At 42.0% G+C, this 14,595-nt stretch overlaps 2 protein-coding genes across 2 annotated transcripts; both read right to left on the bottom strand.

Annotated features, from left to right (window-relative positions):
* Window positions 1-954, bottom strand: LOC311180542 (olfactory receptor 6N2-like; the record flags this gene model as incomplete). Its single annotated transcript, XM_084248470.1, has 1 exon — window positions 1-954. One exon carries the CDS (start codon window positions 952-954, stop codon window positions 1-3), a length of 954 nt encoding a protein of 317 aa, XP_084104596.1.
* An 11,385-nt stretch (window positions 955-12,339) lies between these two features.
* On the bottom strand, window positions 12,340-13,293 carry LOC311180541 (olfactory receptor 6N2-like; the record flags this gene model as incomplete). The annotated part of the gene is made up of 1 exon (XM_084248469.1): window positions 12,340-13,293. The coding sequence occupies one exon, from the start codon at window positions 13,291-13,293 to the stop codon at window positions 12,340-12,342; it is 954 nt and encodes a 317-aa protein (XP_084104595.1).
* Window positions 13,294-14,595: the final 1,302 nt, after the last annotated feature.

The following is a 14,595-nucleotide window of genomic DNA, read 5'->3' as shown; positions in this document are numbered from 1 at the left end:
TCAATGGTGAGAGGGACTCGTTTTGTCCTCTTTGCGCAAGATGGTCCTCTTAATGGCCCTAATGAGTTCCTTGTTACGAAGGCTGTAGATGATGGGGTTGGCCAGGGGTGTTACTACCGAGTAGACCACTGCAAATGTCCTGTCAAGGGTGGGTGAGTAGCTCTTCTTTAGCCGTACATACATGAAGATGATGCTCCCAAAGAAGATGAGAACTACAACGAGATGGGAAGCACAAGTGGAGAAGGCCTTCTTCCTCCCTGCTGTTGTCTTTATCTTCAGTACAGCCGCAATGATTCTTCCATAAGAAGACATAATAAAGAAGAAGGTGATAAGGATGATGAAGGCATTGATGGCAAAGTCAACCACAACATTAATGGATGTGTCTTTGCAGGCCAGGCTAAGCAGCGGTGGGAAGTCACAGAAGATGTGTGGAATTTCATTGTCACCACAGAAGGGGAGCTGGGAGACCAGGATGACTTCAGAAATGGGACACAGAAAGCCTGTAGTCCAACAGCAAGCGGCCATCTTGAAACAAAGTGTTGAGGTCATAATTGCAGGGTAGTGGAGGGGCCGACAGATGGCCAGATATCGGTCATAGGACATTGCGGTAAGGAGGTAGCATTCAGAGGCCCCTAAGGAGTGGAAGAAGTAGGTCTGAAGGAGGCAACCTGCAAAAGAAATGGTCTTTTTCTCACTGAGAAGATTGGCTAGCATCTTGGGGATGGTAGTGGCTGTATACCACAGTTCCAGGAAGGAGAGAATACTGACAAAGTTATACATAGGTGTGTGCAAAGATGAATTCAGTCGTATGACTAGGAAGATGAGCAAGTTGCCACAGATAGTGAACAGGTATGCCATCAGCAGCAGGAGAAAAAGCCAGCCCTTGATGGGCCCCACATTGGGGAAACCAAGAAGAACAAATTCAGACAGCCTGGAGGAGTTGTGGTTCTCCATGGGAGGCTGTGTGGGGAGGAAAGGAGAGAATGTGGGGTTGAGGTGACTGTCCCAGCCAATGTAGAATTTCATTTCTCCCTATCATTCTTTTATTTAAAGGAAACACTTTAATTACTACTGCTCTATTATTACTTTAAGATTAATAACTCACTCTTATTAGCACTCATTCAGCATCATACAATGTACAAGCATTTGACATTCAATATTTATTTAATTTGTACATATCCAGTGAGTGTTGTGGTTATACCTCTTTTCTAGAAGATAAAATTCAGGGATAGAGAGATTATGAATCTTTTGTATTTCGTATAGACCTCATGTCACAGAAACAGATTTTGAATAGATGTACTATATCTCTATCCTGGCTCCCTCTATACCATGCAGTCATCCCCAAAATGCTGTACCCCTCCCTAGACATTTTGCCCCCCTCCCCAAATATTCTGTTCCCTCCCTAAACTTCCTGTTCTCTTCCCAAAACGTTCTGGCCCCCGCCACAATATGCTTTCTCCATCCCCAGGCCGTAATTTTTACCTTGAAATTTTGCACGGTGCTTTTGTGAATGAGGATAATGCAAGGGAAAGTCTCTTCTTGTTGCTCAATTCTCCTCTGTAAACCTTTATGGGGTACAGATGTTCAGGTACAAAGGGTGCTGAATCTGCATTCAGCAAGGTAAGACTCCTGGCTCCAGAGCTCAAGTTGTCAGCCAGGTTTACACACCCCATGGTTAAGTCCATGAGGAACACTCAGGAGAATATAGTTCTGACCCCAAGGTTATAGAGAAAAGCTTCTCTCAGGAGGAAGCACTTGAGCTGAATTCTCCAGAAAAAGTAACAATTGGTTGTAAGAGGAGAAGATAAATTTTGAGAAGGACACATGTAGACAGGGAAGCCCATCCCTGTGCTCTAAGAAACTGGGATGGCACGCCCTGCCATCTGTGTCTTTGTCCCAAAGATGCAGGGAGCCAGGAGCCAGGGAAGGATATTAGACAAATGACACCAGATGGAGTTTTAAACATTGTTAATAATTAATACTTTTAATACAACCTTAGAGTTGAAGATGTGAGCTTGCCTTGCGAGTTTTGCTGATGGAAAAGTCTCAGAGAGACCAATGCATGGTAAGAGAATGCAGACCAGCAACAAACACCATAAAGTGCTAATAGCATAAATCTAATAGCACAAATCCAGCATTTCAGAAACATACTTATAAAAATGTAGGCCAGGAATACATACAAGGCAAGTATTGGATGCTCTTAATTTTCTTTAGCACATTGTGACAAGATGCAAAAAGAAAATAAACATAAATGAAAAAATCGCAAGAAACACAAACCATGAGATTTTAAGAGCATGAACATATCAGCCACCCACAGTACACTCTGTATCAAGAGGCCATCCAATTCTAGCCACGCTGACAATTGGCTCTCTCTTGTTCATTTCTGTAACCCTAAAACCAGGTATAATGACATCACATGTCAGGCATTCAATAAAATCTGTTTAATCAAATAAATGAATTCAACAACTTATTTGATAATCGGTACAGCCCCCAAAACCTTCCTTCCGACTCACACCACTCATCCAACCCAAACATTGCTCCCAACCCATCTTCCTGATGCAAGAAAAATTCCTGGTTATGGTGTTTTTAAAGGCTAAGTTGATTTAAAGCAGTTAACATTGAAGATTCTCTTCGTGGATCTACTCTGCTGAAATGGGGCCACACACTCACCTCTGCAATTACAGGACACAGTCGTGTGGAAATAAATCTTTGCTGGATCACAATTCTGCCACCTGCCTCTCCTCACTTTGGATCTGCTTTGCCTCTTGTCCTCTTTTCTCCTTTGGCCAACTGCTTGCCATCCTTCAAAATTTGTTCAAACATTAACTCTTTGGGGAAGCCTTCCCTGACACCCCAGAAAAAGTGACCTTTTTCTTGCTCTATGTCCTGATGACATTTGCAGCTTCCATGTAGCAGCTGTGCTGCCTTTGTAGTGAGTCTGTCTTTCCTGGATGTTGGTAGGCTCTTTGATGGTACATGCAACACCTCCTTAATCATTGTATATTCCCCTACCAATACCCGGAACAATGAGCATACCAGTAACACAGTGAATGTGTCCTGAGTGTGTTTAAATTTTTGTGGCCTGAATGTAAGTTATATTTTTCGATTGCACTTGAACATGTCCTGTCCTCTCAATATCTCCAGCTCCATCTACCTAAAAGAAAGCCTCTCCAACAGTTTTGCCTCCCACCTCCTAATCCTGTTGAAGAAACCCCAGTACTTTGACCTACCCAGAAAAATGTAATTGAAAACATATTTTTGATCATCCTTTGGTTGTAGGTACCCATACTGATATTTTGTCTTTCTGCAAATTAGCTTTTCTGAAGCAACTATATTTGCAGGTCAAGTAAGGACTTGAAACAAGGAAGAGTTTCAGGAATACTCTGAAGACGTCTCCATCTCAAATTTCCCACATCGCCAAGTGACTTTAGCCTCCTAGCGACTGTCTGTGTGACCCTCTCTGGCCACCCAATTTTTCAAATACAGCTGCTGCTGAGACACACAAGTCTCTTGCCTTGTCACAGCTGCCTCAGCATGAATGATTTTCTCAGAACCTCCACCTCTGCCCAGGCAGGGCAGGATGCATCTACCCATGTCTCAGCATTTTTAAGCAGGCACTAACCAATCTCTGGTTGTAGAATAGATTTAAGTGTTGGCTAGGGAGGATAACAGTCATGAAGGCTTTTAAAGTCCCCTCTAAATCTGCTACTTTATGATTCTGAAAAATGAGCACTCCAAATCTGAATCATTTAAGTCATCTTCCCACTGAACCAATATGAATCTCAAAATATTGTCTCTTTCAGATCTCTTATTATGGGACCCACCTCTCAGCCCCCAATTGCTCCAGCTAGTGTGCCCCCATCACCTACCAATCATGGAGCATGATGCAGTATCTACTCTCTTGTACCTGCCTCTGATATATGTAGAGACCAAGACAGGATCCAGGCACGTTTCCTCCTCCTGAGTCCCATCCCCATGGGAAGAGTCCCCAGAGTCACCTCAAGTGCTTCAGGCCACAAGGGAGGGACCCCAGCCCCAGAGGCAGGCAAGACTCAGGCTGGGCTCCCAGGAGGGCACTGGAGAGAAGGGCCAGTCTGTCTTCTGCAGGAGGGCCCAGAGGGCCTTCCCGGTGGATGCTACCTCGCCCTCCCATCCTCCATACCACCCCTGTGACTTCTGCATGAAGACTCTCGGTCTCTGGCTCAGAGAGATGACCCCGCTCCCCCATCACAACTCCCATTAACACATGTTCTCTGACAGCTCCGTGTCTTAGCTCTAGGCCAGGAATACTTATATTTCACCATCATTTCCATCAATTATTTCCACAGTTTTGTGCCTGATGCAGTCCCACGCTGCTCTTTTCTTGAGAAGCCTCTCCTGTAGGAGCTGCCTGTTCTAGGAGTGGGTGCAGGGGTGGGGGCTCCTGTGAGAAGATCACAAGTGAAATGAAGTTGTGCTTGGCATGGGTTGGATCCTGTCTGCTACTAGAACTTGAGTGTTTTAATGAATCTTATCTAGAAGGAAGACTAAGCCTATGTTTGATAAAGAAAGAGCAGTCACTCATTAGCTAGGACACATGCTTTTCCATGTGATTTCTAAATTGATCTCACCTACATGTTTGCTTATACATGAATTTTAAGAGGTCTTTTCCCTCCTCACTTCTTCATGGTCAGAGTGATCAGGTCTGATGTTGGCTTTCTGTGAGAACACCACGACTAGCTTTGAATGTCTCCCTCTCAGATAAAAAAGTTAATGGGCAGAAAACAAAGTCTAGTACAGGCTAGGCGACCCCCACATTTCTTTCCCTTGCAGCCACTACACCATTTCCTTTTCAGTGTTTCCAAGATTGTTATAATTTTCCTAATAAGGAGTCATTACATTAAAAGCCTCCAGGATAAAGGTACACGTGAATTGTTTGAAATTCAGTTTTTATGAACTAAAATTCACTCTTTGTCATTTACACACCTTCTTTCTAAAACAGTCTTCTGGATCCAACACAACCCCAAATCCCATGAGTTAGGGGCACAGTAGAAATGTCCTGCCTCCAGGATCCTTCCTTCCATTGAAGAATCTTCCGTTACCCTCAATACAATGTTCAACCTTTCTCAGACTGGCTTCAGTTTGTCTCTCTGGAAAGAGCAACAACACTATGAAGTATTCATGTAAAAATAAAAATCAAGGAAATTCCCTATGGTTTTATATCATAGTCCCCCCAACCAGGAATACTTTAAAACAAAGTTACATTTTTGCATATGTCTATCTGGGACCTCCAACAAAGTATCACCTCATTATTGTTTAGAGATACTCATCTACTTAACAAATTTGATTTAATACTCATTTTAAATATCAGCAAGCTGAATGTCAGTTGAGAAGCGCAAGTCTTTTATAATTTGATGACATTTTCCCTTAGTAAAAAGATGTCACTCAGGGCCTCCCCGGTGGCACACCAGTTGAGCGCTGGGTTGCGAAGCTGCCCAAAGCCTCCGCAGCACTGGTTCGATCCCTGGCTGCTCCCCGGCCACCAGAGGAGGGTCCCGCATGGCACACAGACCTCTCCTGCCGCCCGCTGCTCCCCTCAGCAGTGTACTTTGGTCCTTCTGCCTGCTCTGCTCCCCACTCTGGCTCTGGTGAATTCTCTCACCCTCCCGCGCTTCTGACTGTACCCAGTGCTTGTATAAATAAATAAATAAATCTTTAAAAACAAAAAAAGATGTCACTCAGTGTTTTGAAGCTTGTTTTATTTCACTTGAACAGATTTTAGAGCCTCCACTATCCACCACCCCTTTTTAAACACTCAGTCTCACTAGGAAATTTTCTGATTGCAAAGAGTAAGATTATTTTGGTTGACTTTGCTGTCCTGTAGTAAAAACCTTTTAAGGAAATATTTAACCTTAAAATAAGGATTCAAAATAAGGGGGTTGCAATTGTATGGGAATATAAAAATAAAATAAAAAAAAAAGAACCCATAGGTTTCGGCACCAACCCTATCTCTAAATACCTTATTTTCCAACGTTCTTTATGTTCACTATCCACTGGTATTTCATAACACACATTTCAATATATTTGTGTGTGTGTTTTTCTCTTTTCACCAGTAAATTATAAGATCAGTTAAGACAGATAGCAACTTTGACTCACACTGTAATTCAGCTCCTAGTATTTTTTCCTGTACAATGTACATATCGAGTAATTATTTGTTGAAAGAATTAGTTCATTTGTTTGCAGTGTGTCATTGAATGCACTTATCCTAAGCCAGACTATTATCCAAACCCTGATCTGGTTTGAGCTCCGACTTCCTTTCCTTGACCATCCAGGTGAACATGAATCTTTCCTGCCTCTATATCCCCAGCTGTTCTTCACTTTTCCTCTATCCTGTGTGTGCTGCAATTATTTTTATGCATGTGTCTTATCGTCCCAAAGCAATGATCCATGAGAATTTTGAAATTAATTCCCTCTCATGCTGTACCTTATCTCCCAGAGTGCTTGGCACCTTGCCTTGGTGTAGCACGCTTGTGGCCGCTAATGGAAAAAGCAATGGAAATCCAGAAATCCAGACCCCTCCTATAGCTCTTCAGTCTGTTTCTTATTCCTCCCCTCGCACCCCAAATGCTGGAGTCAGGACTCTGAAAACACACACCAATTGTGTATATTTGTATTGATCTTACTTTGGTCCTTTGCAATAATACTTTGCTCCCTTACTCCAAAAATGCTTTTGGAAGAAATCCTTTGCACTCCACATTCTAGATCCCACAGTTTCATTACCCATAGCCTTGGAGAATTTAAGCATAGGTTCAAAGAATGGGGGCAGAGGAGGGCCTGCTATTATGGAGATCATCTTGTCCTAAGTCTTCATTTTGCAAAAGAGGAAACTGGAATCTAGAAAGGGAGGGTGACCTGATCAAGGTTATACTAATTAAAACAGCCAATTGGCATTTTGTTCATCATTTTGTGGTTCTATTCATTACCACGTTCAGTTCTTCCTGTTCATTCCTCTCTTGGTTTCTATTATAAGGCTTCTTGTAATATTTCTTGGAGTGGGGTTTTAGAAGTAGCAAATTTCTGAAGATTTTGTTCATCTGAAAATGTCCTTATCTTTACCTCATATAGGAAAGGAGAGTTTTGCAGGATAAAGTATTCTTGTTTGGCATATTTTGTCTTGGAGTTTTTTGAGAATGTTACTCCATTCTCTTCTTGCCTCTAGTGTTTCTTCAGAGAAGTCTGACATCAGCCTAATCGGTTTTCCTTTGTAAGGCTATCTGTTTGTTAACCCTCATCAGCTTCATTATTTTTCCTTTGTATTGGATTCTTGGAAGCTTTACGATTGTGTGGCTTGTTGTAGTTTTCCTTTTTGTTGCAGTAATTGTGTTCTAGCTTCCTGTATGTCTATTTTCATTCCTTTGTCATGTCTGGAAACTTATTTTCAATTATTTCCTTGAATATTTTCTCAATTCCTTTGTCTTTCTCTTCACCTTGTGGGATTCCTATGACTCAGACTCCCTTTACTCATGATGTTGGATAGTTCTCAAAGTTTTTTTTCTTTCTTTTTCCTTTGTAACTCTCCTTCTAGTTTATAGTTCTTTTTATATCTGTGTCTTTGAAAGTATTGCTTCATTCTTCCAGTTCATCTGTTCTAATTTAGTGGCTTTTCCCGGAATTCTTTAGCTCCTTCATTGATGTTTTCATATCCTGCAGTTCCTTTATTTTCTCATTTAAAGATTCATTCTCATTCTTTGGTTGTTTGATTTTATTTCTCATATCATTCTTTTCCTTTTACTCATATTTAAGTTTTTTAATTATGGTGATTCTGAATTCTTTGTCAGGCAGAGAAATTCTTCTGTGTCACGTTTGTGGGTATTAGGGCCACTTTCCTTTTACCTGTCCCAAGAGGTCTTGCTTGACCATTTGTAATGTTCATTATCCTGATTGTAAGCTTTTGGATTTGTTCTATGCATGGGGCCACCGGCCACTGGGCCCAGCGGGCATGACTTCTGGGTGCTCCTGTTAGGGTGCTGGGGACTGTTGGGGTTGAGGCCCCTGGGGGTCTGGAAGGGCAGATCTCTGTGTACCTTTTGTCCCTCTCTGAGATGCACCCTACCTCTCATCAGGCTGGGATATATCTGGCATACTCTTACCAGGGTGTGCACTAACTCTGTTGACACAGGTGGGTTATGGGATCTCTGTGTTTTATTTGTCTCTCCTCAAGGTGCACCATATCACCAATAATTTAATTTTGAGTCAAAATTATTTTGACTGAAAATATATATTTGTATATATTCACTCATTGTTACAAATAATAACTTATGATTTTATGATTATATCTTTATTCAAGTTTTCTGAATCTCTACAAGTCAACTATGGGCCAAATTACTAAGTTTAGATTAAATTTTTATTCTTTTCTCTTTCCCTTTTTATAGCTTCTTTTCTGTGACGCTATTAGAATATGCTCTATCCTTGAAAAGCCTCTGTTAATACTACCAACTCCCTTCCAATTTCCCTAGCTCTATAGGTGTGTGAGCAAATGTTGAACTACAGATTTTCCCATGATAAAGATACTCTCCTTGATCATTATACAGATCATCACCACCTACAGATAAAGCCTAACTACATCTACACTGACCAACCCTTTGTAATTTTTTACTGCCTGACGACTGAACCAGCTGAAGGGAGCAGAATTTTCCACCCCAAAATATGCTTCTTTAGCATGAGGACTGTTTTAGGCTAATTATTTTTAAGAAAGAACAGTCATAGGAGAAGCTCTGAAAACCAGGTCAATATAGGAGACATTTAAATTTCTAAGGGAAATCTTTTCTAGGGTGTCTCTTCTTGTACCAGGAAGAGAAAAATAACAAAATTCCAGAAATTCCTACCCCTGGAGAAGGCACTAAAATCTGCCTAATGGCCATACCCTTTGCTTTTCCTGATAACTTTTCACAACTGCAAATGTTTATAGCAAATTGGAAATAACTCATGTGTGTCTCAGCTAGGGATTTGATAAAGAAATTGTGGTAGTCCACTTAAGTGAATATTACTCAACAACAGAAGGAAAAAAAAAAAAAACTTATGCATGCAAAAATACAGGCACGCTCCAAATGCATTATGCTAAGGAAAGACACCAGATTCCTTAATTCCATTGACAGCAATGTAAAGACTATACATTTTAGATATTCTGGAAAAGGCAAACATAGGAACTAAATATGAATTGATGGTTGCCAGGGACTGCAAGTGTGTAGAGGCTGACTACAAAGGATCATGTCCTGGAGGGATTTGGAGCTAATAGAATCGTTCTGTTTCTGGAGTGTAGTGGTGGTTATATCATATGTATTTGTCAAAATTCATAGAGATTTGCACTAAAAAAGTGTCTTTTTCTGCATGTGTGTATATATCTTATTTATTTATTTATTTATTTTTTGTGGGACCCTCGCCAGCGGCCGGTGAAATGAACCGGCTCTGCAGAGGCTGCAGGCAGCCCCGCAGCCCAGCACTTAACCGCTGAGCCACCAGGGGAGGCCCTATATATCTTAATTTTAAAAAGGAAAAATAAGGCCTCCCTGGTGGTGCAAGGGGTTAAGGCACAGCACTATAAGATGCAGACACTGCAGCATGTGTTCGATCCCCTGCCAGGGAAGTGACCCATACCGTGCAGCAGACCTCTCCTGACTTGCCTGCTGCTCCCTCAGCAGTGTATTTCAGTCGATCTACCTGCTCTGTTCCCCCACTCTGCTCTGGTGAATCCTCTCACCCCTCACACCTCTGGCCAGTACCCCAGTTCTTGTATGCATAAATAAATGAATCTTTAAAAAAATAAAAAGGAAAAATAATGGGCCTCCCTGGTGGTGCAAGGGGTTAAGACCAGCACTATGAAGCTGTCTGTAGCCACTGCAGCACGAGTTCGATCCCAGGGCAGGGAGCTGACCCATGTGGTGCAGCAGACCTCTCTTGTCTCGCCCACTGTTCTCCTTAGTACATCTGCCTGTTCTGCTCCCCACTTTGTCTCTGGTGAATACTCTCACCTCCCACATCTCTGGCCTGCACCCCAGCTCTGTATGCATAAATAAATAAATAAATAAATCTTTTTTTAAAAAAGGAAAAATAGGGCCTCCCCTGGTGGTGCAGTGGTTGAGTGCTGGATTGCGAAGCTGCCCACAGCCTCTGTAGTGCCGGTTAGATCCCTGGCTGCTGGTGAGGGTCCCACATGGTGTGCAGACCTCTCCTGCCACCTGCTGCTCCCCTCAGCAGTGTACTTTGTCAGTCTGCCTGTTCTGCTCTCCGCTTTGGCTCTGGTGAATTCTCTCACCCTCCCGCGCTTCTGACTGTACCCAGTGCTTGTATAAATAAATAAATCTTAAAAAAAAAAAGGAAAAATAAGAGAAAAAGAAATTCAAGGCATACTACTTAATTCTCCCTGAGTTCCTTCCTCTCCTTGTTTCTGTGCCTTTGCTAATGTTGTTTATTAAACATTAAGTCATCTTACCTAATTACAAGAAATTTATTTAATTTTAGCACTAAATTTACTTAAATTTTTTACTTTCAAATGTCTGTCACAAAGCATCACAACCCTTAACAAACTTCCTGCCTCTCTCTTGAAAATTCCCTATCTAGTAATGATTCTGCTGGATTTTTTCCTGATATTTTGATGAGTCCTGCTGATGCAATATCCACTAAAGATAAATGGGTGTATATCCAACATCACCGTGAGTCTACTCCCTGACATGCACAAGCCACAAGGAGAACATATGAGCACTACAATGCTTGTATTCATAGTAGTGTTAATAGGGGAAAATTGGAAATCAATGAAATGTTCATCAATGGTGGCAGAGTCACAAAATAGAATTCCACACAGTGAGAATGAAATTCTTGCAACTATCTAAGACAAAAGGGGTGAATCTCCTAGACATAAGATTGTGTGATAATGGACAGAAAGTGGTCATTTGGTGGTTTTCAATAGTCAGTGCTTACAAACAGATAATTAAAATGCTATGCATCTGAAACTGATATGTTATAAAGCAATGTTACCTCAACCAGGTTATTCTTCAAAAAAGAAAGGAATTGGGCCTCCCTAGTGGTGCAAGAGGTTAAGACAGAACCTATGAAGCTATCTGCAGCCACGCAGCATGAGTTAGATCCTCTGCCAGGGAGCTACACACATGGCACAGCAGACCTCTTCTGTCTCACCTGCTGCTCCCCTCAGCAGTGTATTTCAGTCAGTCTGCCTGTTCTGTTCCCCACTCTGTCTCTGGTGAATCTCCTCACACCCCACACCTCTGGCCTGTATCCCAGTTCTTGTATGCATAAATAAATAAACTTTAAAAAAGAAAGAAATCACATACAAAAGAGCATAGATTATTTAATCAATTTATGTAAAATACCAAAGCAGGTAAAATCTATCTACAGTATTAATACTTGTTCACTTACTGACTCTACTTGAGGGAGGGTGAGGAAAGGAGGGTTAACTATGTAGGAACATGGGAAATTTCTGGAGATGCTTCCTATCATCAGAAAACTCACTACATAAGAGTTCAATCTGTGAACACATTGAGTTCATTCAACTCACCGAGTCGCACATTTGTGTTCTATAGTATAGTTTGCTGTACATATGCCATACTTCAATAATATTTTAATTAGTAACCTACTGTTTATCTTACACATTTTGTATTTCTCTGCCTAGCTATAGATTTATCATAATAAAAGGGTTATAGTGTGGCCATTTAAAAAAAAATAAGACTAGGAGTAAAACAAACTGGGAAGTGGACAGAAGCGAGTTGAGTTCTGTAGATATTTAGGTTCTGCTACACTAAGACTGGAGGAGATGGAAGAGAGCAGGAAGATGCTACATGCATTAGCAATTCTTTCTCAGCATAAGTAATTAACATGGGAGTGGACTCCAGTAGTGATTAGAATCCTTACTGACCTTGGCTAAAGATTGGTTTAAAGGTCTAAGCCAAAATCAGATTGGAATGAAATGCAAAATGAACAGGAAGAATGAGCAGGAGGTAGCTGTGCCATCAGTTAACCTGAGAGGGTGGATTGGAAAGGGAGCAGAGAAATAGACTGAGCCGGCTGGAAATGTGTATCCAGGGAAAGGTGTGTGCCTTTTTGTTAGAATAGAGACACTAAAGCATGTTTAAATGTTGAAGGTATGATTAAGTAAAAAATAGAATGAGTAAAGGTGTAGAAAATAGAAAAAAAAAACAAACAAACACAGAAACAAAGCATTGGAGGAGGTAAGAGGAGATGGAATCCATTTTGTGGATGATGAGGGGAAGATTCTTGAAGGTCAGTACAGAAGCACACAGAACTTTTATCAGCTGGACTTTGAAGCACAGGAAGGACCCTGGCAGAAAGTCAGTGGTGAGAGGGACTCGTTTTGTCCTCTTTGCAAAAGATGGTCCTCTTGATGGCCCTAATGAGTTCCTTGTTACGAAGGCTGTAGATGATGGGGTTGGCCATGGGTGTTACTACAGAGTAGACCACCGCAAATGTCCTGTCAAGGGTGGGTGAGTAGCTCTTCTTTAGCCGTACATACATGAAGATGACACTCCCAAAGAAGAGGAAGACCACAATAAGATGGGAGGCACAAGTGGAGAAGGCCTTCTTCCTCCCTGCTGTTGACTTTATTTTCAGTACAGCCCCAATGATTCTTCCATAAGAAGTCATAATAAGGGAAAAGGGTACAAGGACGACGAAGCAATTAACAGCAAAGTCGACTAGGACATTAACAGATGTTTCTTTGCAGGCCAGGCTAAGCAGAGGTGGCAAGTCACAGAAAATATGTGGAATTTTATTGTCCCCACAGTAGGGGAGCTGGGAAACCAGGCTGATTTCAGAAATGGGACACAGGAAGCCTGTAGTCCAACAGCAAGCAGCTATCTTGAAACAGAGTGCTGAGGTCATAATTGCAGGGTAGTGGAGGGGCCGGCAGATGGCCAGGTATCGGTCATAGGACATGGCAGTAAGAAGAAAGCATTCAGAGGACCCTAAGGCATGGAAGAAGTAGATCTGAAGGATGCAACCTGTGAAAGAAATGGTCTTTTTCTCACTGAGAAGATTAGCCAGCATCTTGGGGATGGTAGTGGCTGTATACCACAGCTCCAGGAAGGAGAGGATACTGATAAAGTGGTACATAGGTTTGTGTAGAGCTGCATTCAGTCTTATGACTAAGAAGATGAGCAAGTTGCCACAGATAGTAAACAGGTATGCCAGCAGCAGCAGGAGAAAAAGCCAGCCCCGGATAGGCCCCACTTGGGGGAAACCTTGAAGCACAAATTCAGATACCCTGGAGGAGTTGTGGTTCTCCATGGGAGGCTGGGTGGGGGGAAAGGAATAAAGTGGGTTTGAGATGACTGCTCAGAAACTTCATTTCTCTTTATTGTTCTTTTATTTAAGGCAACACTAATTACTACTGCTGCTACTACCCATATTACTCTTATATTAATAGTAGCAAACTCTTAGCACTCACTCAGCATCATGCATTGCATGAGTATTTGGCATTCAATATTTTACTTAATCTGCACATCCAATGAGGGTTGTTGTTATACCTATTTTCAGATGATAAAATTCAGGAATAGAGAGATTATGAAACTTTTCTACTCCTTATCGATACCCTGTAATAGAAACAGACTTTAAATGGATGTACCATAACTCCACATCAGTGATCTCGATACCAAGTGTTTATCCCAAAAAGTCTGCTGCCCCTCTCTAAACATTCTACCCCCTCCTCATATATTCTGTCTCCACCCCAAATAGTCTATCCCCTCCACAAACATACTGTCCCCTCCCCAAATACCCTATATCCTTCCCAAACACTGCCCTCCTCCCCAAACATCTACCATCCAACCCGAACATTCTACCCATCTCCACAAACAACCTTTCAAATCCCAAAACATCCTGTCCCCTCTGCAAATCTCCTGGCCCCTCCCTAAATAACTTACATCCCCAAATGTTCTGTCCCCTCCGCAAAAATGCCCCTTCCCCAGGCCATAATTTTACCTTCCTTGGTGTTTCAGTGGGTGAATTTTGTAAATGAGGATAATGCAGGGAAAAGTCTCTTCTTATCACTCACTTCTCTTCTGTAAACCGTCATGGGATACATACAGATGTGCAGGTACAAGGAATGCAGATATAGCAAGGTAAGACTCCAGCCACCAGGGCCCACGTCGGTGTCAGGTAGACCCACCACTTGGTCCAATCCACAGGGAACACTCAGAACTTATTTTGACCCCAGGATGATGGAGAAAGGCTTCTCACAGGAGGAAGCCTAGGGCTGAATTTTCCTGAAAGTAACAATTGAACAAAAGAGAGAAGATATTTTGCACAGAAGGTCATGTGTGGGCAGGGAAGCCCAGTCCCTGTGTGGTAAGGAGCTGCGATGGTTCGCTCTGGGATCCAGGCCCTTGTGCCATAGGTGCAGAGAAGCAGGCAGGGAGAGTGGACAAATTACATAACCAGATAGGGAGTTTAAAACATCGCTGATATTTAATACTTTCACTCCAAGCTCAGAGATGAAGATGTGAGCTTGCCTTGCAGTATTGCTGAGGGAAAGTATTCCTGAGTGGAGAGAGTGAACATTGGTGAGAGAAGCTGACCAGAAAACAAACACCA

Source organism: Talpa europaea (genome assembly GCF_964194135.1).
Source record: "Talpa europaea genome assembly, chromosome: 12".
Lineage (NCBI taxonomy): Eukaryota > Metazoa > Chordata > Mammalia > Eulipotyphla > Talpidae > Talpa > Talpa europaea.
This window is presented reverse-complemented; position numbering and strand designations above follow the sequence as displayed.